Source organism: Vulpes vulpes, chromosome 9, assembly GCF_048418805.1.
Source record: "Vulpes vulpes isolate BD-2025 chromosome 9, VulVul3, whole genome shotgun sequence".
Taxonomy (NCBI): domain Eukaryota; kingdom Metazoa; phylum Chordata; class Mammalia; order Carnivora; family Canidae; genus Vulpes; species Vulpes vulpes.
This window is the reverse complement of record NC_132788.1, coordinates 29,339-56,119: the sequence shown is the minus strand read 5'-3', so window position 1 is coordinate 56,119 and position 26,781 is coordinate 29,339. Positions and strand designations below refer to the sequence as shown.

General features: G+C 59.0%; 1 protein-coding gene across 1 annotated transcript; it reads left to right on the top strand.

Annotated features, from left to right (window-relative positions):
* RTP5 (receptor transporter protein 5 (putative)) lies at positions 1-3,936 on the top strand. The gene is made up of 2 exons (XM_025987683.2): positions 1-661; positions 2,186-3,936. Exons 1-2 carry the CDS (start codon positions 429-431, stop codon positions 3,624-3,626), a joined length of 1,674 nt encoding a protein of 557 aa, XP_025843468.1. The 5' UTR covers positions 1-428; the 3' UTR covers positions 3,627-3,936.
* The last annotated feature ends 22,845 nt before the right edge of the window (positions 3,937-26,781 follow it).

The window sequence follows — 26,781 nt, the reverse complement described above, 5'->3', positions numbered from 1 at the left end:
GGCAAAGAAGGAGCACGGGGCGCGTGGGGTGCAGGCAGGGCCGCAGGCTGGGCGGCAAGATGCCGCGCTCACCCACCGACCGGTGCGCAACGCCGCCTGCGACGTGTGGGCCAGTGAGGCCGGGCTGTCCGAAAACACGCTCGCTGCGATTTCCTGTTTGTGAAAACCAGGAAAATTCACACACGCGTGTCTGGGGAGACGTGCAGTCGCAGCGCCACCGGGAGGATCGTGTAGGACTTTATTCTGTATCAGTTTCTCCTTTGTGTTTATCTGTTTGTTTCTGGTTTTTTCTAAAATGAAAATATATCGCCTGCGTAATAAGAAATATTCAAGGGGACGGGGAACAAGGCCCGGTTCTCATTTCTGGGGGACGAACCCGGTTGCCATGGAGACTGGGTGGTTGTCAAGGCAGCGATTGGCTGGGGAGGATGCAGGATGTGGGATCCCAGGGCTCCCTCGGAGCGGAGCCGGCGCAGCTGTCAGACCGCAGTGCGGAGCCAAGTGCCAGCATGGACGGGGTGGACGCATGGGCCAGCACCCTGGCCCAGCTCATGGCCAAGAGGAAGCCCCAGGACACCTGGGAGCTGGTCCCTGAGGAGAACCTGGCCTCCGGGGTCATGGAGAGTGGCGGTTTTCAGTATCGGCTGAGGGGGCTCTCCAGGTGCGCTGGGGTGGGGGGCTCCTGGGGGGGCTGGGGGAGGGCTGAGCTGCTTGGTCCCCAGGCCAGGCTGGTGCGGTCGGGCCCTGTGGGCCGGGAGGAAGGGTCCCCCCCACCTACCCCAGCAGGGAGCTGGGCCGGGTGTTCCCTCCGCTCCGGGAGGTGGGGGCCCCGGGACAACCTCTGTGCAGTCCCCCGGTGCTGGCCACCACAGTTGGGGTCCTGCGGGGGGGAGCAGAGGCTGGGAGGTGACGACGCCACCCACATGTGAAGTGAAGGGCCTGTTCACTCGCTGCAGCATCTCCTGGTTTCCATGGTAGCACTGCCGGCCAGAGCAGGGGAGGGACGGCTGCCGAGCTCACACCCCTCCCTGCAGAGGGGCCCAAGGGGCATAGGCCCGGGGTGGGGAGGCTCTGTACGACCTGGGTGGGGGCCAGCAGGGGCCCTGCTCCTCATTGTCATGATGACAGTGGCAGGGACGGGCCAGGCCCGAGGGGGCCCCACCCCACCAGGCATCCCCCACCCTCTGGGGGCCAGCTGGGAGGGGGTCAGTGGGGGGGGCGGCCCACCGGCAGGTCAGCGCGGGGACTCTCGGGCAGCCACCCTGTGACATGGGCCCCTCAGCTCCCTGTGGTGGGGGGTGGGTGAGTGAGCAGCCCGGGGTGTGTGTGGAAGCGTCCCAAATCACGGGATGGCTCCCACTGCCCAGCAGGAATGGACACCGCCTTCAGTGGCCGGGGCAGGGCTCTCCACTGTCCTGCAGCTGGACACGGTGGAGGGGGGCAAAAGGCACCGCAGCCATGGGGCCTCTGCAAGCCTGATCACATCGAAATGCGGTTGACAGGTCAGCTCCCGGGCACCTGTGGCTGCCGCAGAGGCGGGGCCTGCCCGATGTTGCCACCCTCACCACCGCAGAAAGCTCCATGGGAGGGCGCCGCTGGGGGACGCCTGGAGTGTGGTCGCCGGGCCCTGACCTTGGGGGCTTGGAGCCGGGCCCACCTGCCCTGCCCTGGGGCACACGGCCTGGGGTGAGCGGCTCTCCCCCTCCCACATTTGCATCTGGGGCCGCCCCGTCAAAGGAGCTCACCGGCCCCAGCCCGCCCCGGCTCTCCCGAGAGCCCCCTGCCCCCTTTACGTCAGCTTCTCTCCCTGGGGATGGGGCTCTTCCTCCCGGGACCTCCCCCCCCCCCCCCGCCCCGTGAGTCCGCACAGCTTAGCCATGTGAACCCTGTACCCCCCACTCCCCGGCTGCCTTTGAGTCTTGGTGACGTGTCCGCAGGGCAGTGAAGCCTGCGTCACAGAGCTGACAAGCAGCAGGTGCAGCGACCCCCCCCCCCCACAGGTGTCAGGCCGGGCTGGGCCCTCATGTGGGGTTTGGGTGCCAATCAGACAAAAAGAAATTTGCTTTTCAGCCTTTCAGATGATGTGTGGCGGGCAGGGGCGTCAGGGTTCGGAGCCCCCGAGGCGCCGGCTGAGCGGGGGGGGCCGCCGCCGCCCTCCGCTCACTTCCGCCCTTCTTGCCCGCAGGCTGCAGTGCGGCCGCTGCCAGTGGGGCTGGTCCTCGGCGCACGTGCACATCCTCTTCCACATGTGCCTGGACGAGGACAGCCGGCTGGGGCTGGTGAAGATGCGCATCTGGGGCCAGCGGTGCCGCCTGTGCCCGCCGGGCATCCGGGCCGACTGCCAGGTGAGCCTCCTGAATATCCGGCTCTTCCTCAACAAGCTGGTCCTGTTCATCCTGCAGAAGTGCTACGGGGAGAGCCTCAGCGCAGACCAGTGCCCTGAGATCTGCTTCGGTGAGCGCTGCGAGGCCTGCGACCTGGGGGTCTGCTTCTTCCAGAAGCCCCCAGACCCGGCCTGGGGGCCCGAGGTCAAGAGCCCGACTACCATTAAGGGCCGGTACACCTTGTACGGGGGTGGCAGCGCCGATGCCTTGGAGGCCGGCAAGCAGCTGCTCACCTTGGGCAGCGGGCCCGTGGTCGACCGCTCCCGGGGCTACACCCCCAACTCCATCACCATCCCCCTCTCCGTGTCTGACTTCATCAGGAACCCGATTTCTGAGAGCAGCAACTTCTTCAGGCAAGATGATGAGATCGTCACCGTCCCCTTCTCCCTTGTGCACGTGGGAAGGGACAAGGGCCGGGTGACTCCGGGGCAGGGCTCCCGCCCCGCAGCGGACCCCTGTGAGTCGCTGGTCATTGCCAAGGGCTGCATGTCCTTGCCGGCCAGTTCCTCAGCCGCGTCCAAGGCCAGAGGCCTCCTGGTAAACATCCGGTGCCCCATCTTCCACGGCAGAGGGCTGCTCATCAGCAGCATCAAGCCCTTCCAGCTCAAGGGCTTCATCTTCAAGGGCCAAGGCTCCATCACCAGCCCCTCCGACAGTGACGAGGACACCGCCCCTGAGAGCGCCGACAGTAACCCGCAGCCTGTGTCCTATATCATCGGGCTCACGGATGACGGAGAGGGCTCTGTCACCTTCCCCTCGTCTCTGGCTGACATGATCCGAGACAAGGACTTCCCCGACATCAACGGCTCTGTCACCTTCCCCTTCATCTTCACTGGTGAAGACAAAAGCACCCAAGACCTAGAGAAAGAGGGTGGCGGCAATGGCCCTGCTGCGGCTGGCGGCCAACCCCTTCCGGGTACCCGCACCCGTAGGCCCGTCACCATCAGCGAGGGCTCCGTCACCATCCCCTTCTCGGTCTTCGACATCATCAGATGCAAGGGCTCCGGCTCAGTTGCCAGCGGCCGCCAGAGCGGCGGCCTGGCCCCCCACGGCTACAAGAAGAGGAGGACGCCGAGGGCCCGGCTCAGCAGGTCTGGCTCCCAGCCCAGCTGGGAGGAGGACCTGTGCTGTGACGACGGCTGCTGTGCGCCGCGCTTCGACCCCTATGAGGAGGTGTGGATCTGGGTGTCCATGACCGTGTGCATCCTCTGGATCATGTACCTGTACAAGTTCAGCCCCTGACAGCCCGCGCGAAGCCTGACGCCCCCTGCGGGTCCCTGCTGCACCCCTCCAGCAGGGCTGCCCAGGCCGCAGAGAGTGGACCCCCCCACCCCTGCCCGCACCCCGGGACCCCCGGCACCCCTGCCCACCCGAGGGTGGGCCTCAGCCTTCCCCTCCATCTCCTGCTTCTGTGTGTGTTGTCTCTTGGTGTGAGTTGTGGCGTCTTGGATGTTCACTCCGTGATTATCCGCCAAGCTGCCTGCCCGTGTGCCCGGTGCCAGTCTGTATGAGTGTTACAATCCAATGAAATAAAAGTTCAAAGGAAAACAAATCACAGTGTGTTTGGGCTGTGTGGACGCCAGCACCCCAGAGAAGGTTCAGAGGTGGGAGGGAGTGGAGGGCGGGTCACTGTCCCCATCGGTCCCCGTGGGGCGGGTCGCACACACGTCTTCCCCTGGGGGCCGCTGGGTTCCGGGCCTGGTGTGGCCGACAGGACGCCCCGGCCACTCTGGCTTCTCAGCACCCGCTGCCTGGAGGGCACCAGCCACATTCCCGTGTGGACCCCGGGGCTTTCCTGGAGCGGGTGGCAGGTGCACTCCTCACGACTGCGGGAAAAGACTAAAGCTCCCCCAGCCCTGGTTGGTGCCCCTCCACCCCCCACACACCCATCTGATGTCCCTCTGACCCCCGCGGAGAGGGCACACCCACCCGAGGGGGGCCGAGCACCTGCAGATGGGTCCCTGGCCCCGGGGCCTGGACGTCTGCAGCAGGGATGTGGTTTGAGACCTGCCGTCCATGCGTGTCAGAACCCTCCTGCCTGCCGGCCTCACTCTGGCTCTCCGTCTGGTAAGATCGGGGGGCCCACTTCCAAGGGGCGGGGGTGTGGGGCTGCGTGGTTCCAGCAGGGTGGGGTGGCAGCGGGCCCCCACACCCTCTTCTGGGCAGGGTCCCGGGGAGGCGGGGATTTGCCTGGAGGGCTCAGGTCTGGGGAAGCCTGGCCCGGGGGAGGGGTGAGGTCTTGGAACCTATCCAGGGCTCTCCGCTGCCCTCAGGCCTGACCTGGGTCCTCCTGTTGGCGGAGGCACGGGCGTCCCGCTCCTGCAACAGCACCACCGGCTGGGTCAGGGGGCGCAGGTGAGGACATTGCCCTGGGACCTCCTGTCCCTGCCCCTCCCCCTCCCCCTCCTCCTCACTTGCTCACAGAAGCCCAGCAGAAGCCAAAAGGCTCCCCCGGCACTGGGGGCCCAGCCCGTGTGGACAGGAGCTCTCCTAACACCAGGAGGGACCTGAAGCTGGACTCTGCAGGACCCCGTCTACACGGGCTGGGACCCACTGCCCACCATCCGGGTCCTGTCTACACCGGTGAGAGCCCTCTGTCCTGGGGCAGGGAGCACTGTCCACCCCCTCCCGGGTGTCCTGTGTACACTGGGTGTGAAGCCGTCACCGGGTGGCTGGCCGGGGGTGGGTCTGACCAGGAGCACGCCCTCACTGGGGGCCCTGCGGCTCTGGGGCTTCCCCGGGGGAACGGCAGGGGGTGGTACGGCAGCCTGACTCTCCAGGGACACTGCAGTTGCGGGGGTCCCAGGGCAGCTGACCCAGTCCTGTGGGGCCAGCTGTGAGCCGGGATGCTTACAGGCGCCCGTCCCTCCCCGGGGACCCGTCCGGGCACCTCTGTCAGCTCAGGGACGCTGCCCACTAGGGCCTGCCCAGGGAAAGGGTCTGCAGCCTGCGTCTGTCCTGATTGAGGGGTCCATGCCCGCCGACCGGGAGTAAGGGCACCGGGGTCGCGGGGCCCCATGGGCCCTGTCCATCCCCGCCCCCTCCTCTGGCTCCTGGGCCCCCGCCTAATGCCCCTGCCCCCTGCTGCAGACCCTGGTCCCCTCGCCCCCCCTGCGCCCTCCTGGAGACTGGGGCCTCTCCTCCAGCCCGCCCCTGCTCCAGCTGCTGTCCTGGGGCGCCCCCGTGTGGCAGCTGGCGGTGTGCAGCCCTGTGATGGGGGGACGGGTTGCAGCTGTTTTAACTGTTTCTGTTTAATCAGATGGTTTTGTTAAAACCCAACAAACCCCACCCATCGTCACCATCATTAACATTAGTGTTTATGAGCAGCTAAAGTTCATTAAATCATTAATAGTTACTTCATTGAGGATTAAGTTTCATCAGGGGCACCTGGGCAGGGAGTTAAGCGCGGACTCTTGGTCCCGGGGTCCCCAGTCTGCTCTGTGGCAGAGACTCACACAAGCATTTCAGGTGTTTTGAGCACCATGCTTACCTTCGTAGTCATGGGACACTTCAGGCTCACAGACACCAGTTAAAATGCCAATGGCATGCCTGGGTCGTGTAGCCCACACCTGAGCCTGCACCTGAGCTCGTACGCCTGAGCCCACACCTGAGCCCACTCCTGAACTCACATGCCTGAGCCCACACCTGAGCCCACACCTGAGCCCACACCTGAGCCCACTCCTGAGCTCACACCCGAACTCACACACCTGAGCCTGCACCTGAGCCCATACCTGAGCCTGTACCCGATTCCACATGTGTCTCTTGTACAGCCTGAACGACCAGGTTGGGCCTAACTCGCTCTGATGCAGCCATGACTGTGTTTGGGAGCGCAGTCGATGACGGAGACACGGAATGTCTAAACGTCTCCAAGAGAACCAGAGGCGGACGCGTTTTAATGCTGCAGCTACTGGTCGTTCTGCCAACACTGGGGGCCTCAAAAGGTGAACAAGTTCCTGGTTTTTGAAGGAATGAATCACACTTCCTGGCCCCAGGGAGTGGGCCAGGTGGCAGGAGCTTCAGGCTGGTGTGGGGACGAGCAGGGCCCTGCGGGTGGAGGGAGGCCTCCAAGGACACCACCTGCAGGGCAGGGGGAAGGGCTCCAGCAGACCGGCCCCCACCAGCCGGGACTGCACAGTCCAAGGCCTGCACCGACACGGGACACGGGCCGGGTGTGGAGCCTCCCCGAGCCTCCTCCGGAGGGCGGCCACGCGCCGTCATCACGGCACCTGCCTGGCACATGGCTGGCACCTGCAGGGACCCGGAGCCCTCCTGAGGCCGTTGGCGGGCGGCCGGGCTCCCACTCGGCCAACTGCACCAGCGGGGCTCCTGGCTTTGAGCCGTCCCTCCTGAAATGCTTTTCCATCATCTTTTCTCTGAGCTGAAAGGTCAGAGACAATTTGTGGCCTTTGATTAGAAAGCACATCTATCATGTAGTACAGCTGCTCTCATCGGCTTTCCAGAAAATTCTAAAACTCTGCCACTGTAATCCCGCCAGGGCTGGGTGAGTGGGGGGTCGGCACCCGGGCAGATCTTAGTGGTCCCTGGTGAGGGCGGCAGGCGTCCAGGCAGCAGGCGGCCTCTGTGCCTCATCAGGAGGGTGATGTCAGCAATGGGAACTCCCAGAGGCGGCGGGGGCACCGCCCTCTGCAGCCGGGTGGCACCAGGCCCTGCTGTTCACCTCCCTCACGCTTTTGCTCCACGCTGTCCTGCAGGATCATCATCCTCAGACCACGACAAAATGGGATTTCGGGGGGTCTTGTCTTTAAAAGTCAGAATAATTCTTTACGTAACACGGTTGGGGAGCAGCGGAGCCCGTCCTGTGCCAACGCTGCTGCGACCTGTGACCGGTTGCCGCTTGAGCCTGAGTGGGATTGTTGCATTTCCCGGAGACCCAGGGGAGGTTCGAGGACGTGCCGAAGTGCTTCTCTTGAAGCCAAGAACAGCGGGGAGAGATGCTGCTTGCTGCAGAGACGGAGGCAAGCAGAGGGGCTGGAAGGGATCAGAGCGGCCACTATCTGTAGAGCACGGTGGCTGCAAGTCCCCTGCTCCGCGTCTTCTGGGGTGGCCACCCCCCAGCGCCCTCCAGGAGCCCACTGGGGATGCTGAGACTGTTGGCCAGGGCTGCGGGGTGCCGGGGTAGCAGTGGTGGGGGTGGCCCTTGTGACGCGGCCCCAGTGAGTCGGGCCCATTCCCCTCCTGGGCTTGCGGGGGGAGTGGGTGCTGCCCTCGGCCAGGATCCCCAGAGTTGGCTTCCACCCTGCAAGGAGGGGCTGCCTGGAGCCCGGCCAGACAGCAGGGTCTACAGGGGAGCCCAGCAGGCTGCTGCCCCACCCGGGGCCTGGGGGACGGCCCCCGAGAGGCCGTGTGTGGGAGAGGCTGCAGGGCAGGCGGCTGGAGCCAGGCATCACCAGGACCCACCCAGTGATGAGCCACGGCTCTGTGGGTGTCACAGGCAGGGATGCGTGGCCATGTAGTGCTGACGCAGGCCCTAGTCCATGACCAACCCCAGGAAGGCGGCCGGTCCCTCACGGGGGCCTTGCCTGAGCCCCGGAAGGGCTGGGGGGGAGGCGCGCCTCCTGCGGCCCCGTCTGGTGGGGGCAGAGGCTGGACGGCGGCTGCGCCGTGGCTGTGGGACAGGCCTCGTGTCAGGTGCGACCCCCTCCTGCCCTGGTAGTGCCGCTGGGCCCCGAGGTACCCACAGGGGCTCTCACGCTGGGCTGTGCACGTGTCCCTTGTCAGTCCTTCAAACATTTAACCTTGCTGTGTCCTCATGGATTTTTTTTTTTTTTTTACTTTCTTCTTTTTTAAGAGATTTATTTATTCTAGAGAGTGTGCTCAGTGGGGAGGGGCAAGGGTCTCCGGCAGACTCGCACTGGGCACAGAGCTCCGATGCGGCTCCCGTCTGGCCCCGGGACTCCACTGCCTGCTGGTCACGAGGACCCTCCCTGGTGGGCGTTTCTATTGCAGGGCAAGGCCACCCTGGCACTGCTCCCCTAGGGTGGCGGGCAGCAGAGTAGGGGTGGGGGAAGGAGCATAGGGACGGTAGGACTGTGGCTGGTATGGGGACAGAGATACTCCCAGAGAGGACGCCCCCAGTGAGAAGTGGTAAGGACCCCCTGCCCTCCTCCAGCCCCAGCAGAGAAGCCCAGGGGCCTGCTCAGCCATCCCTGCAGAGGGACCTGCCGTCAACCCCGCAGGTGTGGGAGCCAGGGCGAGGGCCCAACCGTGGTAGCTGTGAGGGTCAGCTAGGCAGCCCCCTCCTGACCCTGCATTTCAGTTTAAAGACCTTCCCTGTTGGGACGTAACTTCCGTGTGAGAACCCGTCCTGAACCCAGGAGCTCAGCTCAGTGCGCTCAGACGATGGTGAAGGCTGGGTGACCTCCCCGCGGGACCAGAGGCAGAGCACCGGGTCCCCCACACCATACCCCTCTGTGCACAGCTGGAAGCAGGTGGGGCGGGTGCACCCCTTCTTCCCTCCACGCACAAGGGCACCCCTGCCATGGCAGCTGCTGTTACCGCTCATGACTGGTCACCGCGCCATTTGTGTTTTACGTTCCCGGACAGTGAAGGTGGACGAGGAGCCTGGAAGCAAGGAGATTTCAAGGGTCACAAAACTCCGTCCAAAGACCAGAAGCCGGGGATCCCTGGGTGGCGCAGCGGTTTGGCGCCTGCCTTTGGCTCAGGGCGCGATCCTGGAGACCCGGGATCGAGTCCCACGTTGGGCTCCCTGCATGGAGCCTGCTTCTCCCTCTGCCTGTGCCTCTGCCTCTCTCTCTCTCTCTGTGACTATCATAAAATAAAATTTAAAAAAAAAAAAAAACAAAAAAAAAAACAAAGACCAGAAGCCAGTTTGAAACAGTCTCACAGGCCAAATCTGACATCTGAGCATCAGAGACGGACACTCCTAGTGGGCCTGAGGCCACTCATCCCTGAAACCTGAACCTGCGACAGATTCCTGCCTGGGGAAGGCTGGGAGACCCTGGGCTGGGCTGATGAAACCAGCAGCCTGTTTTGAGGATCGGCGGCCACAGGGAAGGTTTGGGATGGCCCTGCGTTCCTAGAACCGAGGGGCTCCCGGTGAGGAGGGCCCAGCCTCAGGTAGGGGTGCTGCCCGTGAGGGGGAGAGCGGGGAGGTGAGCCCCTGATGAGGAAGGAGTGAGGGAGGAGGTCAGTCCCAGATGAGGGAGAAGGGGTGGCCCAACTCAGTCAGAGCGTTGCGACCAAACAAAAAGCAAACCCAGTAAAGAGACACGACCCAGGCCAGATGGTCCCCCAAGGAGGGTCCTGTGTCACAAAGGATGGAACGCGGTGGTGACAGTGGGCGGCTGAGGAGCAGGGGTGGTGGGCTTGGGTTCGCGGGTTGGGATGGGGCGGCTGCAGTCGGGGTCCCGTGGGTTGACGTGACCTAGGCCCTTGGGGCCTCTGGTGTAGTCACAGCCATGGCCAGGACCCCACACGGCCTCTGTGATCTGAGCTCCTCCTATTATGGAAATGGACACATGTGGCTTCCTAATACGTTCTGGGTCATGAACCAGGGACCTGGACGTGCACCAGGGTTTACACGGGTCCCCCCGCGGGCAGCTTCCTGGGGTGGAGACTCCCGACATGCACCCTCCCGTCCTGGGGACGTCGTGCCTCCGTGTGCGGGTCGGAGTGGACGGGAGTACAGACGGGGCCCCTCGAGCTCCGGCGTCCTGCCGTGGCTGGTGGCAGGTTAGTGCCTTCGCTCTACACTTTCATGTGCAAAACTTGAAGATACGAGGACAATTCTGCAGTAAATCTGTAATCCAATTATCTTAGGTTTTATTGGGCACATGCTGTGCTAGGGAAGCAAAACCACAACGGGCCCGCTGCTCTGAGAGCCTCTGGTCCCGGCAGTCGTGCTGCAGCATCTGCGCCTCCTCTGGGGTGTCGCAGCCCCGGGGCAGGATGACCGCAGGACAGCAGGCTCAGGCTGCTGTGGCGTCCTATGCGTACGGGGACGGCTGGGTGGCCGCCCCGGGGGGACCCTGCAGCCCCTTGGTCCTCCCCTCCAGCATCTGAGCCCACTCGCCGTGGAGCCTGGGACGGTGATAGTTTCAGCCTGTGAGTCAACTTTTCGGGGCCGGGTGGCAGCCAGGCCTCTGTCGGCTCAGCACGTGTTTTAGCACCACCACCCCCTCCCGGGGGGCCAGTTGCTGTGACCTTGTGAGGCCCAGAGAGCCCTGCCTTGGCGGCTTGGCCAGTCCTGGCTGGGGGCCACGGCCCAACGTTTTCCAGATGGGGAAAGCACTCTGGCCAGGAAGCAGCTTCTGGAACCTTCTGAGGCCGAGAGACCAAGCTCTTTCCTGGGCCTGGTGCGTTGTGGGGGAGCACGTGTTCATGAGAACTGGACAGTCCCCATGGCCGCTGGGCCCCCTCCCCAGGGCCCTCACACTGGCCCCTGTCAGGATGTTCTCTCCTTCCCTGTGCTTGCCCACCCGCCCAGTCTGCCTGCCTGGGAGCACAACATGCAAGGGAGAGCCGGGTGGGACGGCCCGGCCAGAGGGGCCAGTGCCCCCAGCCCGAGCCTCCAGGAGCAGCACCTTCAGGCCCTGGTGTGTGGCCGGGTTTGGAGGGTGTGGCATGGCTGGGAGCCTGCTTCTCCTTCTGCCTGTGTCTCTGCCTCTCTCTGTGTGTGTCTCTCATGAATAAATAAATAAGCTTAAAAAAATTAGAAGCAGACACTTCCATGTCTTGAAAATAGGAGGTATGGGACCCAAGGGAAGGGCCCCTGGGCTCTGGGGGTGACCTGGTGCTGCCCCCAGGCCTCCAGAGAGGGTGAGGGCCAGCTTCAGGAGACGGGGTCTCTGGGAGGGGCGGGGTGCTGGGAGCAGGGGGCAGGGGTGCTGGGGAGTGCTCCGGCTCAGGGGGAGTGACCACCTCTGGGGCTCCCGCTCCTGAGTCCCTGGTGAGGCTCACGGTGCCTGGGGCCCCAGGGCATTTGCATAGAAGCGGCTGTGGCGGCGGGGCTCCAGGCAGCCAGCGAAGGCCTTCCGGACAGGGCAGCGACCCCAGGCCGCAGGCAGGGGCCCTGCCGCCCACGGGGCACCGGGAGTCCTGTGGCGCACGAGGGTGGCCGCGTAGTGTGGAAACCCGACCACGGCGGTCGGGAGCTGCAGTCTGCGCCGCGCAGGCTTTGGCCTCCCTGCTTCCTGCCTGGCCTTCCCAGGGGTGACCCAGAGGTCACATCGGTGACATTCCAAAGAGACTTTTCCCGCCAAAACCCCAAATCAGATGAGGTGGTCGAGGTAAAACTAGATGCAGGTCTTCGGCGGCAGGGGGGCAGCCAGTGAGCAGAGGTGGTGGGCCAGCCACGAATTTGAAGGAAGCGTCCGAGGACTGCCAGGGAAGTGACAGAGGTCTACCACATGCAAAGAGCTTTTACGGGAAATAAGGTAAAATCCACTTGCAAACGGAGAAGAGAAGGGATGGGGGGTCACAGGACAGCAAGGGGGTGGCACACGTGCCACGGGGGGCAGGGCCCTGGCGCCGGACCAGCGGGCACGGCCCGGGGCAGCAGGGAGGAGTGGGCCAGTGTCCTTGTCAAGCTGGGAGACACCATGACCCATTAGGGAGCCACGGCCACACAGGGCTTTGTTCAGGACGAGGCCGCCAGAGCAGATGTCCTCGCGGATCTGTGGTTGGAGGGCGCATGGGGCGGCAGCTCTGCTTCTGGAATCCCGGCCCCTCGGCTCATCCCGGTGCCGGTGCCGGTGCCGTTAGCCGCCCCGTGTTGGGGGAGGTCCAGGGACGCCGGCGGCCACCAGGCTTGGGGAGGCGGCGCCGCCTCCGCAGGGGCCCGGGCTGCGGCTTCCCCGAGGTTCACGGCCCCCTCCAGGCTCCAGGGCGGGCGCAGGTCAGGGTCAGGGCCTGCTCGCCATGCACAGGTGGGGAGCTCTCCCTCCCCTGTGGCGGGAGGTCAGGTGAGGCCACCTGGTGTCCCCGGGCACCACCGCAAGAGGAGCCTCGGCAGCGGGTGGGCAGCAGCAGACCTGAGCCCCGCATGGTGTGGGCCCGACCCTCGCTGCGGCCGAGTGCGGACCAAGGCTGTGCTTTCTCCAGGACACCATGCCGTGCCCGTGCTCAGGATGTCGGGCCCTGGGCAGGTGTGTGGCCCTTTGTGCGCTGTGTCCCCCAGACCCCCGCTTTCCCCCTGGAACGTGCCGCCCGGGTTTGCCTGCCGGCTTCCCCAGGGTGGTATCCAGGCTGCACGGTCTTGGTCCCAAATGATCGCAGGGAGGTGGTGGAGGCAGCCCCGGTGCCAGGGCGGGGACAGGGCGGGGCAGCAGGAGGGGGCCTCCCCCCACCTGGCCCAGGGTCCGGCGTGAGCCCAGCTGGCTGCTGCTCCGGGAAGCCCCAAGTCTGGGATGTCCAGGAGAGGCGTCTCAATTTTCCACGCAGAGCGTGGCCGCTGGGCATCCCCAGGGTCCCCACACCTGTCGGGCTCTGCGGGGACCTCGGGGCGCCGGGCCTGGGCCGGAGGGGTGCAGCTTCGGGGGCGCTAAGGGCCGTGAGCCTCATTCCCGGCTTCCTGACCAGGAGCACCTGTCAGCAGACGTTTCCTGGGGGCTTGGGATTTTCCAGGCCGCGAGGCAAGGGTGTGCAGTGCCCGCGGGTGCCGAGGGAGCCCCTCTTCCACTTCTCCAGCTGGCACTGGCACAGGCCCCTCCGTCTGCGGTGTCCCGAGTCCTCTGAGCTGCGGGGTCCCCTGCGGGGGTGAACCCCGGGCCTGCGGCAATACTCCCTTGCCCCTGGCCCGGTCCCATCCTCCCGGCGGCTGGGGGCGCCTGGTGAGGCCCGGTGAGGCCCGGGGAGTCAGGCTGGCGGCACAGCTGAGTGCAGGCCTCCCTCCGCCTGGGCTTGCGTGTGTGCGTGGAACTCAGAGTGGGGCCGGAGGCCTCGCTCTCGGGTGTAGAGGCTTGCGTGTCCACGTGAGGATCTTCTTATTTTCCATCCAGTGTGAGACCAGGGCTCCCGGTCCCTGGACCGTGTTGGCGCTTGGATGCTCTGTCCCACTGCGGCTGTGCTCCCCCGTCCCTGTGGCGTCACCCCTGCACACCTGCTGGTCCCCCGACCCTGGCCACGTGCCCCTGTCCTGCAAGCCTGGGGCTTCCTGACTTCTCCGCCTAGAGGCCCTAGTTTGACCTAAGTTTCTGTTTAAATCTAGTTACTCTCCCCCAAACTTGTTCCTAAAGCCCAATTCCTCCCCTGAAATCTCCATCAGGGGTATGCGGGGACGGGTCTCCGTGGTGCTGCCCTGGCTCAGCTCCCCGGGTGCCCACGCTCCCCTTGCCCCGCCTTGCACGGTGTTGCTGCCACCACCCCCTGCAGCTGTCCCCATGCCCGAATGTCCTGCCTGGCGCAGAGCTTGTCCCCGGAGACATCCCGGGGGGAGGACTAGGGAGGGGGCCTCAGACAAAAGTCATGTGGAGATTTCGTGTCCACATCGCAGGGGAAGGACGAGGAAGACAGCCCTGCTCACGCGGAGCCCGGGATTCGGGGCCTGACCCTGAGAGGATGGACTCGTGGTGTTTTGAGTCGCCCGCCGCCCACCGGTTGGGGTAACCTGTCGTGGCACCCACGGGAACCCGCTCTCCCCTTATAGGGCTCAGGCTCCTTAACCCATCTGCAGGACAGGAGCTGGCTTCCAGCTCGCGGGGGGATCCCACCTGAGGATGACCCGTGTCCACACTCGCGGTGCCCGCCTGCTCTGCTGAAGTGGGGTCAGTACACATGGGCCCCCGGCTGAACGAGCCTTGGGCCCAGGGGCCACGGGAGCCAGGACTCAGATGGGACAGCGCAGAGCCGGGGAGGACCCGGAGCCGGAGGTGGGCTGGGCTTGGGTGGGGTAGGCTCGGGTGGGGTGCGGTCGGCACTGGGCTCAGTTCCCGGGCTGCTGCAGGTGGGAGCCTCGGGGCAAGGGGAAAGGGTACACCTCGAGGGCAGTGGCTCACCACCAGGATAGGTGGGGCCCTACCCCAGGGAGGTGGTGGTGAGGGTTAGGGTTAGGGCTTAGGGGTAAGGGGTTAGGGGCTGGGGTTAGGAGTTATGGTTAGGGTTAGGGGTTAGGAGTTAGGGTTAGGGAGTTGGGTTAGGGTTTATGGTTAGGGTTAGAGGTTAGGGGGTATGGGGTTAGGGGTTAGGGCTAGGGTTAGAGTTTATGGTAGGGTTAGAGGTTAGGGAATAGGGGTTGTGAGTTAGGGTTAGGGTTTGGGTTTAGGGTTTACCGTTTAGGGCTAGGGTTAGGGTTTAGGGTTTGGGTTGGGGTTTGGGTTAGGGTTAGGGGTTACGTTTTATGGTTAGGGGTTTGGGTAGGGATTAAGGATTAGGCGTTAGGATTAGGGGTAGGGTTAGGGTTAGGGGTTGGGTTTACAGGTTGGCATTAGGGGTGGGGTTAGGGATTAGGGGTTAGGTTTAGGGTTCGGGTTCAAGTTAGGGTTAGGGTTAGGGTTTGGTTTAGGGTTAGGTTTTAGGGTTAGGGTTAGGGGTAGTGGTTATGGTTGGAGTCAGGATTAGTTTTTAGGATTAGAGGCTAGTGGTTAGTGTTTGGTTTTTGGTGAGTGGTACGTCTAGTGTTAGGCTAGTGAAGGTTAGGATTAAGATTAGGGTAGGGTTATTTTCTGTGTACAGATTTTGGGTCTGGGCATATGCCTGACATGTGGGACTCCCAGTATCTTCGCTGGGTTAGTTTTAAATGGTATATGTAATTTTGGTTTAGAGGATGGTCTGGCTCCAACCATGCCGAGGCCTCACCAGGGAATGAAACTCCAGGCCCTGTGGGGTGAGCACAGACATGCAGGCATCTTCTGAGCTGAGATAAGGTGGGCATTTGTGGCTCTAAATACTCTTTATTTGGATTTTCATTTTCCTTTTTGTTTTTATCTCTTGTGGGTACACACCCCATTTAATGAATACTAACAATTATTATTTTAAAGTCTTTTTAAATTTCTGCTTGTTAATACAGTATAATATAGTTTCTGGTGTATAACATCATGATTCAGCACTTGGATACAAGGCCTGGTACTCATCACAGGTGCCCTCCATCATTCCCATCCCCCCCCCCCACTTCCTCTGGTATTTACTAGTTTATTCTCTATGATTAATAGTGTGTTTTTTGGTTTGCTTCTCTCATTCCTCCCCCCTCCTTTGCCAGTTAGTTTTATTTCTTGAAATCCACATATGAATGCAATCGTATGGTAATTGTCTCTCTCTGACTGACCTCAGCATAATTCTTTTCGTGTTGTAAATAGCATCATTTCATCCTTTCTGATGCTTGAATGATATTCCAGTGTGTATATATACCACAGCTTCTTTATCCATTAGATGAATGGACATCTGATCTGTGTTCATAGTTTGGCTATGTTGAGAATGCTGCTACAAACAATGGGGTACATGTACCCCTTCATATTTTTGTATCCTTTGGGTAAATACCGAATTGTGCAATTTCTGGATCAAAAGGTAGTTCTATTTCTAACTTTATTTTTAGCAGTATGGAGAGAAACTCCACACTGTTTTCCACAGTGGCCGCACCTGTTCGCATTCCCACCAGGAGTGTGAGGGGGCTCCCCCTTCTCCCCAGCCTCACCAACACCTGTTGTTTCTCGTGTTGTGAATTTTAGCCATTCTGACGGCTGTCAGGTGACATCTCATCGTGGTTTGGGTCTGCATTTCCCTGGTGATGGGTGACGCTGAGTGTCTGTCCGTGTGTCTGGTGGCCATCTGGATGTCTTGTCAGAGACAACATCCATTCATGTCTTCTGCCCATTTTCAGTTGGATAATTTGTGTTTAGGATGCTGAGATTTATATTTGCTTTATATATTTTGGATACGAACTCTTTATTGGATGTGTCATTTACAAATATCTCCTCTCATTTTGTATGTTGCCTTTTAGCTTTGGTTGTTTCCTCCACTGTGCGGAACCTTTTCAACTTGATGAAGTCCCAATAGTTTATTTTTGCTTTTGTTTCCCTCGCCTCAGAGGCATATCTAGAAAGAAGATCCAATGGCCAATGTCAAAGACGTGGCTGCCGGTCTTTTCTTCTTTTTAATGGTTTCAGGTCTCACAGGTCTTTAATCCATTTTGAATATGTTTTTCATATATGTTGTAAGAAAGTGGTCCTGTTTCATTCTTCTGCATGCGGCTGCCTAGTTTTCCCAACACCGTTTGTTGAAGAGACTGTCTTTTTCCTGTTGGATATTCTTTCCTGCTTTGTTGAAGATTAATTGATCATAGAGTTACAGGTGTGTGTCTTGTTCCGGTTTCCCATTCTGTTCTATTGATCTAAGGCTCTCCTTCTTGTGCCCGCACCATACTCTTCGGATCACTAGAGCTCTGTAATAAAACTAGAAGTCTGAAATTGTGATGCCCCAGCTTTGGTTTTCTTTTTCAACACTGCTTTGGCTATTTTCAATGTTTTGTGGTTCCATACAAATTTTAGGATCATTTGTTCCAGCTCTGTGAAAAATGCTATGGCTATGTTGATAGGGATCGCATTCAATGTGCAGATTGCTTTGAGTAGTATAGCCTTCTTAATAATATTTTTTCTTCCAATCCTTGAGCATGAAATGCCTTTCTATTTTATTTGTGTCATCTTCAATTTCTTTCATCAGTGTTTTATAGGATTTACAGTACAGGGCATTCACCTCTTTGGTTAGGCTGAATCCTACGTATCTTATTGCTTTTGGTGCTAGTATAAATGGGATTGAGTCCTCAGTTTCTCTTTCTGCTGCCTCATTATTGTTGCATAGAAATGCAACAGATTTCTGCAAATTCACCTTGTATCCTGTGATTTTACTGAAATTATCAGTTTTAGCAGTTTTTTGATGGAGAGTTTTTGGTTTTCTATACAGAAAATCATTCATCATCAAATAGTGAAAGCTTGACATCTTCCTAGCTGATTTGGATGCCTTTTATTTATTTTTGTTGTGTGATTGCTGTGCCTAGGGGCTTCCGGGCTGTGTCGAATCAGAGTGATGAGGGCGGACATCCCTGTCTGGGTCCTGGCTGTAGAGGAAAAGTTCTTGGTTTTTCCCTATTGAGGATGATATTCTGGGTTTCTCATCTAAGGTTTTTATTATGTTGCAATACGTCCCTCTAAACTTAATCTGTTGAGGGTTTTCACCATGACTGGAGGTTGTGTTTTGTCAGTGCTTTTTCTGCATCTGTTGAAATGATCACTTGGTTCTTTTTTTTTTTTTTTTTTTTTTTTTTATTTATTATAGTCACAGAGAGAGAGAGGCAGAGACATAGGCAGAGGGAGAGAAGCAGGCTCCATGCACCGGGAGCCTGACGTGGGTCTCGATCCCAGGTCTCCAGGATCGCGCCCTGGGCCAAAGGCAGGCGCCAAACTGCTGCGCCACCCAGGGATCCCGATCACTTGGTTCTTATCCTTTCTTTTAATAATGTGGTGTATCGCAGTGATTGATTTGTTAATATTGAACCATCTTGGCAACCCAGGAAAAACTCCCACTTGATCATGGTGAATAATTTATTTAATGTATTGTTGGATTTACTGTGCTAGTTTTTTATTGAGAATTTTTTATCTCTGTTAATTAGGGATATTGGCCTTTAGTTCTCTCTCTCTTTCTCTCTCTTTTTGTAGTGGGGTCTTTTTCTGGCTTTGGTATCAGGGTAATGCTGGCCTCATAGAATGAATTTGAGTTTTCCTTCCTTTTCTTTTTTTTTGTGGGGGGGGATACTTCGAGAAGAATAGATATTAATTCTTCTTTAAAGGTCTGGTAGAAATGCCCTGGGAAGGCCATCTGGTCCTGGGCTTTCTTTGTTGGGAGATTTTTTTTTTTTTAAGATTTTATTTATTTGTTCATGATGGTCACACAGAGAGAGACAGAGAGGCAGAGACACAGGCAGAGGGAGAAGCAGCCTCCATGCACCGGGAGCCCGACGTGGGATTCGATCCCGGGTTTCCAGGATCGCGCTCCAGGCCAAAGGCAGGCGCCAAACCGCTGCGCCACCCAGGGATCCCTGTTGGGAGATTTTTGATTGCTGATTCAATTTCTTTGCTGGTTATCTGTCTGTTCAACTTTCTTATTTCTTCCTTTTCATTTTTGCTATGTTATATATTTCTTGGAATTGATCTATGTCTTCCAGATTTTCTAAGTTGTTGGCATATAATTTTTCTCTTATAAAAGTTTGCATTTCTGTGGTGTTGGTTGTTATTTCTCTTCTCTCATTTGTGATTTTATTTGGGTCCTTCCTCATCTTTTTTCTTTTTTTAAGATTTTATTTATTTATTCATGAGAGACACAGAGAAAGAGGCAGAGGTATAAGCAGAGGGAAAAATCAGGCTCCATGCGGGGAGCCTGATGTGGGACTCGATCCCTCAGGACCCCGGGATCATGACCTGAGCCAAAGCAGATGCTCAACCACCGAGGCACCCAGGTGCCTTGCTGATTCAATTCCTTTGCTAGTTATGGGTCTGTTCACATTTTCTATTTCTTCCTATTTCAGTTTTGCTCATTTGCACATTTCTAGGGATTTGTCCATTTCTTCTAGGTCTCCCAGTTTGTTGCATATAATCTTTCATAATATTCCCTTATAATTGTCTTATTTTTCTGGTTTTGATTGTGATCTCTCCTCTCTCATTTGTGATTTTATTTAGAGAAGGTCCTTTCTCTTTTCTTGTTGATGAGGCTAGCTAGGACTTGATCCATTTTATTAAGTATTTTGAAGAACTGGCTCTTAGTTTCGCTATTCCATTCTACTGTTTTGTTGTTTCTGTATTGTCTATTTCTGCTCTCATCTTTATTATTTCCCTTCTGCTGCAGGCTTTAGGCTTTGTTGCTGTCCTTTTTCAGCTCCCTTAGGTGTAGGGTTAGGTTGCGTATTGGAGACTTCTTGTTTCTTGAGTTAGGCCTGTATCGCTATGTACTTCCCTCTTAGGACTGCCTTTGCTGCATCCCAGAGGTTTGGAGAAACATGCTTTCATTTTCATTTGTTTCTATATATTTTCTAAACTTCCTCTTTAATTTCCTGGTTGCTCCATTCATTCTCTAGTAGGATGTTCATAATCTCCACGTATTTTTGGTCTGTCCAAATTTTTTCTTGCTCTTGACTTTGAGATCAATAGTGTCGTGGTCTGAAAATGTGCATGGTATGATCTCAATCTTCTTGTACCTGTTGAGCGTTGATTTGTGGCCCATGATGTTATCTGTTCTGGAGAGTGTCCCATGTGCACTTGAAACGAATGTGTATTCTGCTGCTTTAGGATGAAATGTTCTGACTCTATCTGTTGAGTCCCTCTGGTCCAATGAGTCAAGGCCATTGTTCCCCTGTTGATTTTCTGCGTAGATGATCTGTCCATTGCTGTAAGTGGGTGTTAAAATCCCCTGTCATTGTATTATTATCAGTGAGTTTCTGTATGTTTGTTGTTAATTGGTTTCTATATTTAGGTACTCCCATGTTGGTGGCATAAATATTTACAGTTGTTTGATCTGATAATCAGATAGAGTTTGATAGAGAGTCTTCTTAATTATGAAATAATGCCCTTCTTTATCTCTTCTTATAGTATTTATTCTTTCTTTTATTTTAACTTAAAGATTTTATTTATTTATTCATGAGAGATATACAGAGAGAAGCAGAGGTAGAAACATAGGCAGAGGGAGAGGCAGGCTCCCCAAGGGAAGGCCGATGTGGGATTCGATCCTGGGACCCCGGAATCACACCCTGAGCCGAAGGCAGATGCTCAACCACTGAGCCACCAGGTGTCCCCAGTGTTTGGTTTCAAATCTAGTTTGTCTGATATAAGTACGGGTCCTCCAGCTTTCTTTTGATGTCCATTAGCGTGATAGATGATTTTCCATACCCTGACTTTCAATCTGCTGGTGTCTATAGGTCTAAGGTGAGCATTGGTAGGCAGCATATACATGGATCTTGTTTTTTTTTTTTTTTTAAGATTTTATTTATTCATGAAAGAGAGAGAGAGAGAGGCAGAAACCTAGGCAGAGAGAAACAGGCTCCCCACCAGGAGCCCAATGTGGGACTCGATCCCAGACTCCAGGATCACACCCTGAGTCAAAGGCAGAGTCTCAACCCCTGAGCCACCCAGGTGTCCTGGTCTTGTTTTTTTAATCCACTCTGATATCCTATATCTTTTGATTGGAGCATTCATTCTATCTGCATTCAGAGTGATTATCGAAACAGATGAATTTAGTGCCTTTGTGTTACTGGTAGAGTTGGTGTTTCTGGCAATGTTCTCTGGTCCTTTCTAGTCTTTGTTGGTTTTGGTCTCTTTTTTCCCCCACTACAAGAGTCCCCCTTAAAATTCCTTGCCGGACTGGTTTAGGGGTCATGAACTCCTTTATTTTTTGCCTGTCTGGGAAACTTCTTATCTCTCCTTCCATCCTGAATGACAGCCTTGTTGAAGAAAGAATTCTTGGCTGCACACTATTCCCATTCAGTATATTGAATATTTCCTTCCACTCCTTTCTGGACTGCCAAGTCTGTGGACAGATCTGCTGCAAACTCGATTCATCCTCCCTTGTAGGTTAAGGACTCCCTCCCCCCACAAACCCCGCCTCCTCCGCCGCTTTCAGGATTCTTTCCTTGTCTGTGTATTTTGTGAATTTGACTACGATGTGCCTTGACGATGGTTGGCTTCTGTTGAATTTAGTGGGAGTTCTCTGTGCTCTCGTTTTCAGTGTCTGTGTCCTTCCTCAGGTTAGAGAAGTTTACATAATTTGTTCAAATAAAACCTCTGCCCCTTTTTCTCTCTCTTCATCTTCTGAGTCTCCTATGATATGGATGTTATTGTTTTAATAAGTGGCTGAGTTCCCTACGTCTGCCTCTGTGGTCCATAACCTTTCTTCTTTTTAAGGCTTCCACTTGGGACTGCATCTCAGTTATAGCATTTTTTAACGTTGGCCTGACTAGATTTTAGTTCTTTTATTTCTACAGTAAGGGATTCTCTAGTTTTCTTCTGTGCTCTTTTTTCCAGCCCAGCTGCTATCTTTATAATCATTGTTTTAAACTCTAGTCAGACATCATATATGTGTATTGATGAGCTTCCTAGCTGTGAGTACCAGGAGGTTTTTTTTGGAGGTGAATTTCTCCATCTCATTATTTTATCCAAAAAGAAGGAAGAAAAAGAAAAAAAACAAGAAAAACAACAATAACAACAACAGCAACTGCCCCCCCCCCAAAAACCACTAGATCCTGTGTGTGTTTTGGCCTGCTTGTTAAAAGAATCTAAATTCCAAAATAAGAAAGAAAATCAAAGTACAATGAAAGTAAACAAAAGTAATATATAAGGTATATACATAAAAATTAAAATCAAGCAATTAATAAAAAAGAATCGAAGGGGATCCCTGGGTGGCGCAGCGGTTTGGCGCCTGCCTTTGGCCCAGGGCGCGATCCTGGAGACCCTGGATCGAATCCCACGTCAGGCTCCCGGTGCATGGAGCCTGCTTCTCCCTCTGCCTATGTCTCTGCCTCTCTCTCTCTCTCTGTGTGTGTGTGACTATCATAAATAAATAAAAATTAAAAAATATATTAAAAAAAAAAAAAAAGAATCGAAGAAAAAAAATGAAAATAAAGCAAGCACAAAGTACAGAGGAAGCTCGACCTCGCTCTCCCCGCGGAGCTGGAGCTCTGCGGCCTCTGCGGGTCCGTCTACCTGGCGGCAGCGAGGGGGTGGGGCGGGGTCTGGGGGCGGGGCCACGGCGCTGACGTCAGGTGCGCACCTGCCTCGGCGACGATGCACCTGCCTGGGGGGCGATGCACCTGCCTCGGGGGAGATGCACCTGCCTCGGGGGCGATGCACCTGCGGGTCAGAGGCGGGGTCTGGCCTCCCGCGGGCGGCGCTGTGCTGTCCCTGAGCCTCCGCGCTGAGGGCGGGATGCGGGCGGGGGCGCCGGGTCCCCTGGGCCTGGGGCTGAGCATCCCCCCCCCCGCCCCCCCCCCCGGTCTGCAGGGGCCTCCGCAGAGGAGCCCCCGGGCCCCGGGCCTCCGCCGCTGCTACAGACCCTGGCCCAGCTTCTGTTTGTTTTTTGATCTCGGACAAGTGACTGAGTTTCAAACCTCCAAGTTTTAGGGGCTGCCCTGGGGGAGACCCGTGCTCCTCGCGCCCGGGAGGGTCTCCTCCCACTTCTGGCCTTTGCTGGCCCGGCCCAGGGACGTGGCCCCGTGACCGCACAGGGGTTTGCAGTTTGTGGCCACACAGGGCAGACAGCTGGCCCTAGTCCCGCGGCCCTCGGCCGGGGTCCCCGCTCCTGGGCCTGGGAACCATTGGCGCCACCGTCCTTGGGAACCAGGGGACCCTGAGCCCATCCTGTCGCTCCAGGGGCCGCCCCCCACTTCGCCTCCCGAGCACCGTCAAGGCCGGCGTGTCCCCCCCTCTAGCAGACTTCTGGAAGTTCTGACTTTGTGCTCTGCTGCTTCTAATACTGTGCGTAGACCCGTCAGCTGGCTCCCTGCCCCTGTGGGATCCGGGGCTGTGTCTCCCCCAGACCGACTGACTGATTTTCTTTTTAAGATTTTATTTTTCTGTCATCTCTACACCCACATGGGGCTTGAACTCTCCGCCCCAAGAACAAGAGTCGCGTGTTCTTACGAACCACCCCGAGCGGCCAGGCTCCCTTTGATTGATTGACAGGTAGTAACTGAAGCCGACGTGCTGCCTGTGTCAGGGCAGAAACTGAGCCCCCGCGTCGAGGTGCGGTGGAGTCATTGGGACCTTGGTCGATGTTAAAGAAAGCGGAGCCTCCCCGGGAGCCCAGGGAGCGGGGCCCACACACGTGACAAGTTGGCCATTTCCTTGACCAGGAGTCATTGGGCTGGCTGCCGATTTATTTGAATTGCTATTCAACGGCGAAGGTCGTTCTAGGATGGGGACACAGAGAGAACGTTCCGGGTTCTTGTAGGTTCAGAGGTAGCTAAAGCTCCCCCGTCATGGACTCGATGTCCCAGTTGGGTGCAGAGATAGGCGAGCCAGCAAAGAGATGAGAAACATGGCCCTGGGGTGCCTGGCCGGCCTGGTCGGGGGACCTTGATCTCAGGACTGTGAATTGGAACTCCGTGTTGGGTGTAGAGAGGACATAAAAGTAAAACCTTTAACAAATAATAAATGGATGAACTAATACAGCGTGACGTGGAAGGTGAGTGCTCACTTCAGGACAAACCTCAGAGCGGACTATGTCTAGCCTGCGACCTGTTCTTGATGGCCCCCCTCGCACTCCCGGGCCCAGATGACGTCCTCCACGAGGGACGGTCCCACCTGATGGTCCTTCCCGATCCCGGGAGCCAGAGCTCGGCCTCCTTTTGGGACCCGACGTCGTAAAGAAGCCCATGTGGTCAGTGGCTCTGATGCAGGGCGGAGGCCGACGGAGAATCAGGAAGAGCAAAATAGGGGGGGAAACCAGAAGCTGAAGGAGAGGAGGACAGCTGTCAGCATCGGGAGCCTTCGCGGGGACCCGGCGTCCTTTCCCAGGAGGGGCCCCCCTCTGTAGGGTGCTTCCCGCCGCCCTGCGCTCCCCGTGGGCACCCGCAGGTGCATCCCCGGGCCTCCAGCGCCTCTGCAGCCGTGGTCTGGAGCGTCCTCCGTGTGTCCTACCGGGGACCCCAGCGTCACGTCTGTAACCGTCCGGCTGCTGTCTGACAACAATCGGGGGATTCCGACGTTTATTGGGTTTGGGGTGTGTGCCTGTCTGTCGCCGTGCCGCGATCTGATCCTCGGGCCGCGTCGTCCTGATGCCGAAACGGTTGAAACACCGTTGAAACGGTTGAAACACTGGTGCTGGCGCTGGGCGGCTAGCTGGGTTCTCCCGGCCGACCCGGGCCCCCTCGTGCCGTCCCGTGCCGTCCCGTGCTGTCCCGTCCCGCCGGGGGGTCAGCTGAGCTGGAAGGTCCGGCTCGGCCACATTCCCGTGGGTGGCAGCGGGTCCCCGCCGAGCGCCGGCCGCTTCTCTTCTCCCCGATGCCTCTCCAGCGGGGAGCCAGACCTCGGGGCCGCCCTGGGGGGAGCTCCTGAGGAGCTGGCTGCCCGTGGGGGGAGCCCTGGGGCTGCCTGTGTGTGTGTGGGAGTCGGGGTGGGGACGGGGCCGGGGTCCCTCGGTCCCCTGCGCTGCCTGCCCCCAGGCCGAGCCCCACGCTCACCCAGCCCCTACTCTCCAGGGCGTGCAGGGTGCCCTCCACACTCTGGTGCGAGAGATCCAGCAGCACCGGGTGTGCACGCTGAGCCCGCCCGGTGAGGGTGGCCCAGGTGTGAGAGCTGCAAGGGCCTGCTGTCCTGACGTCCCCTCCGGGGCCACGCTGACCGCCCCGCAGGCCCTCTGTGTCCCAGGCGCACAGGCCCGGGGTGGGGAGGGGAGGAAGTGCCCCGGAGCCCGGGCAGCCCAGGCCCCCTGGACAGAGGGGGCACAGACCTCCCAGGGCGCTTAGCACAGACCCTGGTGACCTGAGGCTCCCCGGCTGTCACTCTGTCCCAGGCCCGTCCTGGCCGCGGGCGCAGGCTGAGTCGCAGTAGAGTCTGCGGGGTCCTGACCCTGGCGTCTGGCCGCCCCGGGAAGGCACGTGGGGACGTCAGCTGTGTGTGCCTGGCGGCGCCCCCGCAGGGGCTGGTCGGGGCCTGGGCGGCGCCCCCTCCTCCTCTCTGGGGGTGTCTCCGCACCCCGTGCACAGAGCTCCGGGAGACGCAGAAACGAGCCGGCCGTGCCCTCTCACACAGCACTTTATTGAACTTGCAACAGCAAACGGGCTCAGAGCCGAGGGTGCGCGCCTTCCCCTGGGAGACCTTCCTGTCCTTAGAGGAAAGCGGGAATCCCACAGGGGTGCGGGTGCTGGAGTCCCCCACCTGGGAGCCTGTGCGGACTCGACTCCGGGTGGGGGCGCGTGTCCTGAGGTCGGGGCGTTGAGAGGCGGTTCTGGGGGCGGCAGGGCTGACGTGGACCTGCGGCCCATGGGCTTCTGCGCTGGGTCCCCGCAGGGCAGCTGGACCCCGGCCTCGGGCCCCCTGGGGCCAGGTGACTGACTGCTGGAGCCCCAGCACGTGGAGGAGCCTGCCTGTGGGTGTGGGTGTGGGTGTGGGTGTGGGTGCGGGTGGGGCCCACGGGCCTGCCCCCGCTGCCCTGCCCTGGGGTGTCCCGGGATCCCCAGGGCTGCCCTAGGTCAGCGACCTGGATCTGTGGGGCACGCCCAGGGCCCAGGAGGCCACATCCTGCTGTGAGAGGGCTCGCTCAGCCCGGGGCCAGAACGCAGGCCTGGCCAGGGCCCTGGGGCGCTGGATCCCATTAGCGCTGGGCCTGGGGCAGGCGCTCGAGTCGCCCCTGCCCCCAAAGAGCCCGGGGCCAGGCCAGCCCAGGTCCCTCTGGGTCAGGGGCTGGTGTCCTGTGCGGGGGGTGCCGCCCTCCGGGAGGGACAGAGAGACAAGGCAGGGCACGGTGACGGCGGGCCGGAGCCTCCGGGCCCCCGCCCCCACCGCCACACTCTGCCCCCGAGGCCCGCGAGCATCGAGCTGCCCCGTGGACGCGGGGGGCAGAGGGTCCCGGGCCTGTGCGGGGCCTCGGGGCAGCGGGCTCAGCGCCGCCCTGGCTCTGCCCTGGCTGTGCCCGTCACTGCCCAGCGAGGGGCACGAGCTGCAGTGGCCGCGGGGCAGGAAGGGTGTCCTGGGCCCAACAGCATCATCCCTAGGGGGCTGGGGGGACCCCGTGATGGGAGTCCCGGGGGTGCTCCAGGGCCCGGTCCGTCGCGGGGCCTCTGGGGTGGCCCAGGCAGGTGCCAAATGGAAGGAGACCCCGTTTTCTGTCTTGAAGCCCGCCGTGTCCCAGGGCCGCCTGCCTGCACCGCCTTGTTGCCCCGGGAGGGTGGGGAGGGAGTTCCACCGCTGGGGCTGGGGGGCAAGTTGGACGATGGCCTGGCCGGGAGGGGGTCCGGGCGGCTCAGGCCAGGCGGCTGGGCCCGGGGAGGCCGGCTCCTCCACCCTGGGCGGTGGCTCAGAGGCCGGAGAAGGGAGGAGAGGCCCGGGCGCCGGGGACACTGGCTCCAGGCCCAGGGGCCTCGTGGGGAACTCCTCAGGTCCCGCTGGAAAGAGGCCGACGGGGTCAGCGTCTCCAGCAGGCTGTGTGTCCCCTGCTGGGGGCCCTGGGGGTCCTGACCCTGTGCTCAGCCCCCCACACTGCTGCCCGGGCCCTGCAGTGGGTGTCCGCCCGCCCAGCCCTGGCCTGGGGTCCCCAAGGCTGGAGCAGAAGAGGAGAGCCCCAGAGATGAGGATGGGGGCCCCGGGGGCTCTGTCCCCTGTGAGCGGCCCCAGCAGGCCGAGTCGGGAGGGGCGGGGCCCTGAGCCCACCTGGGGGGGGCAGGTCGCACCGCATCCTCCGGAGCTGGGTCATGGAGGCCCGAAGGTGTCTGAGCACCGCCTCGTCCTCC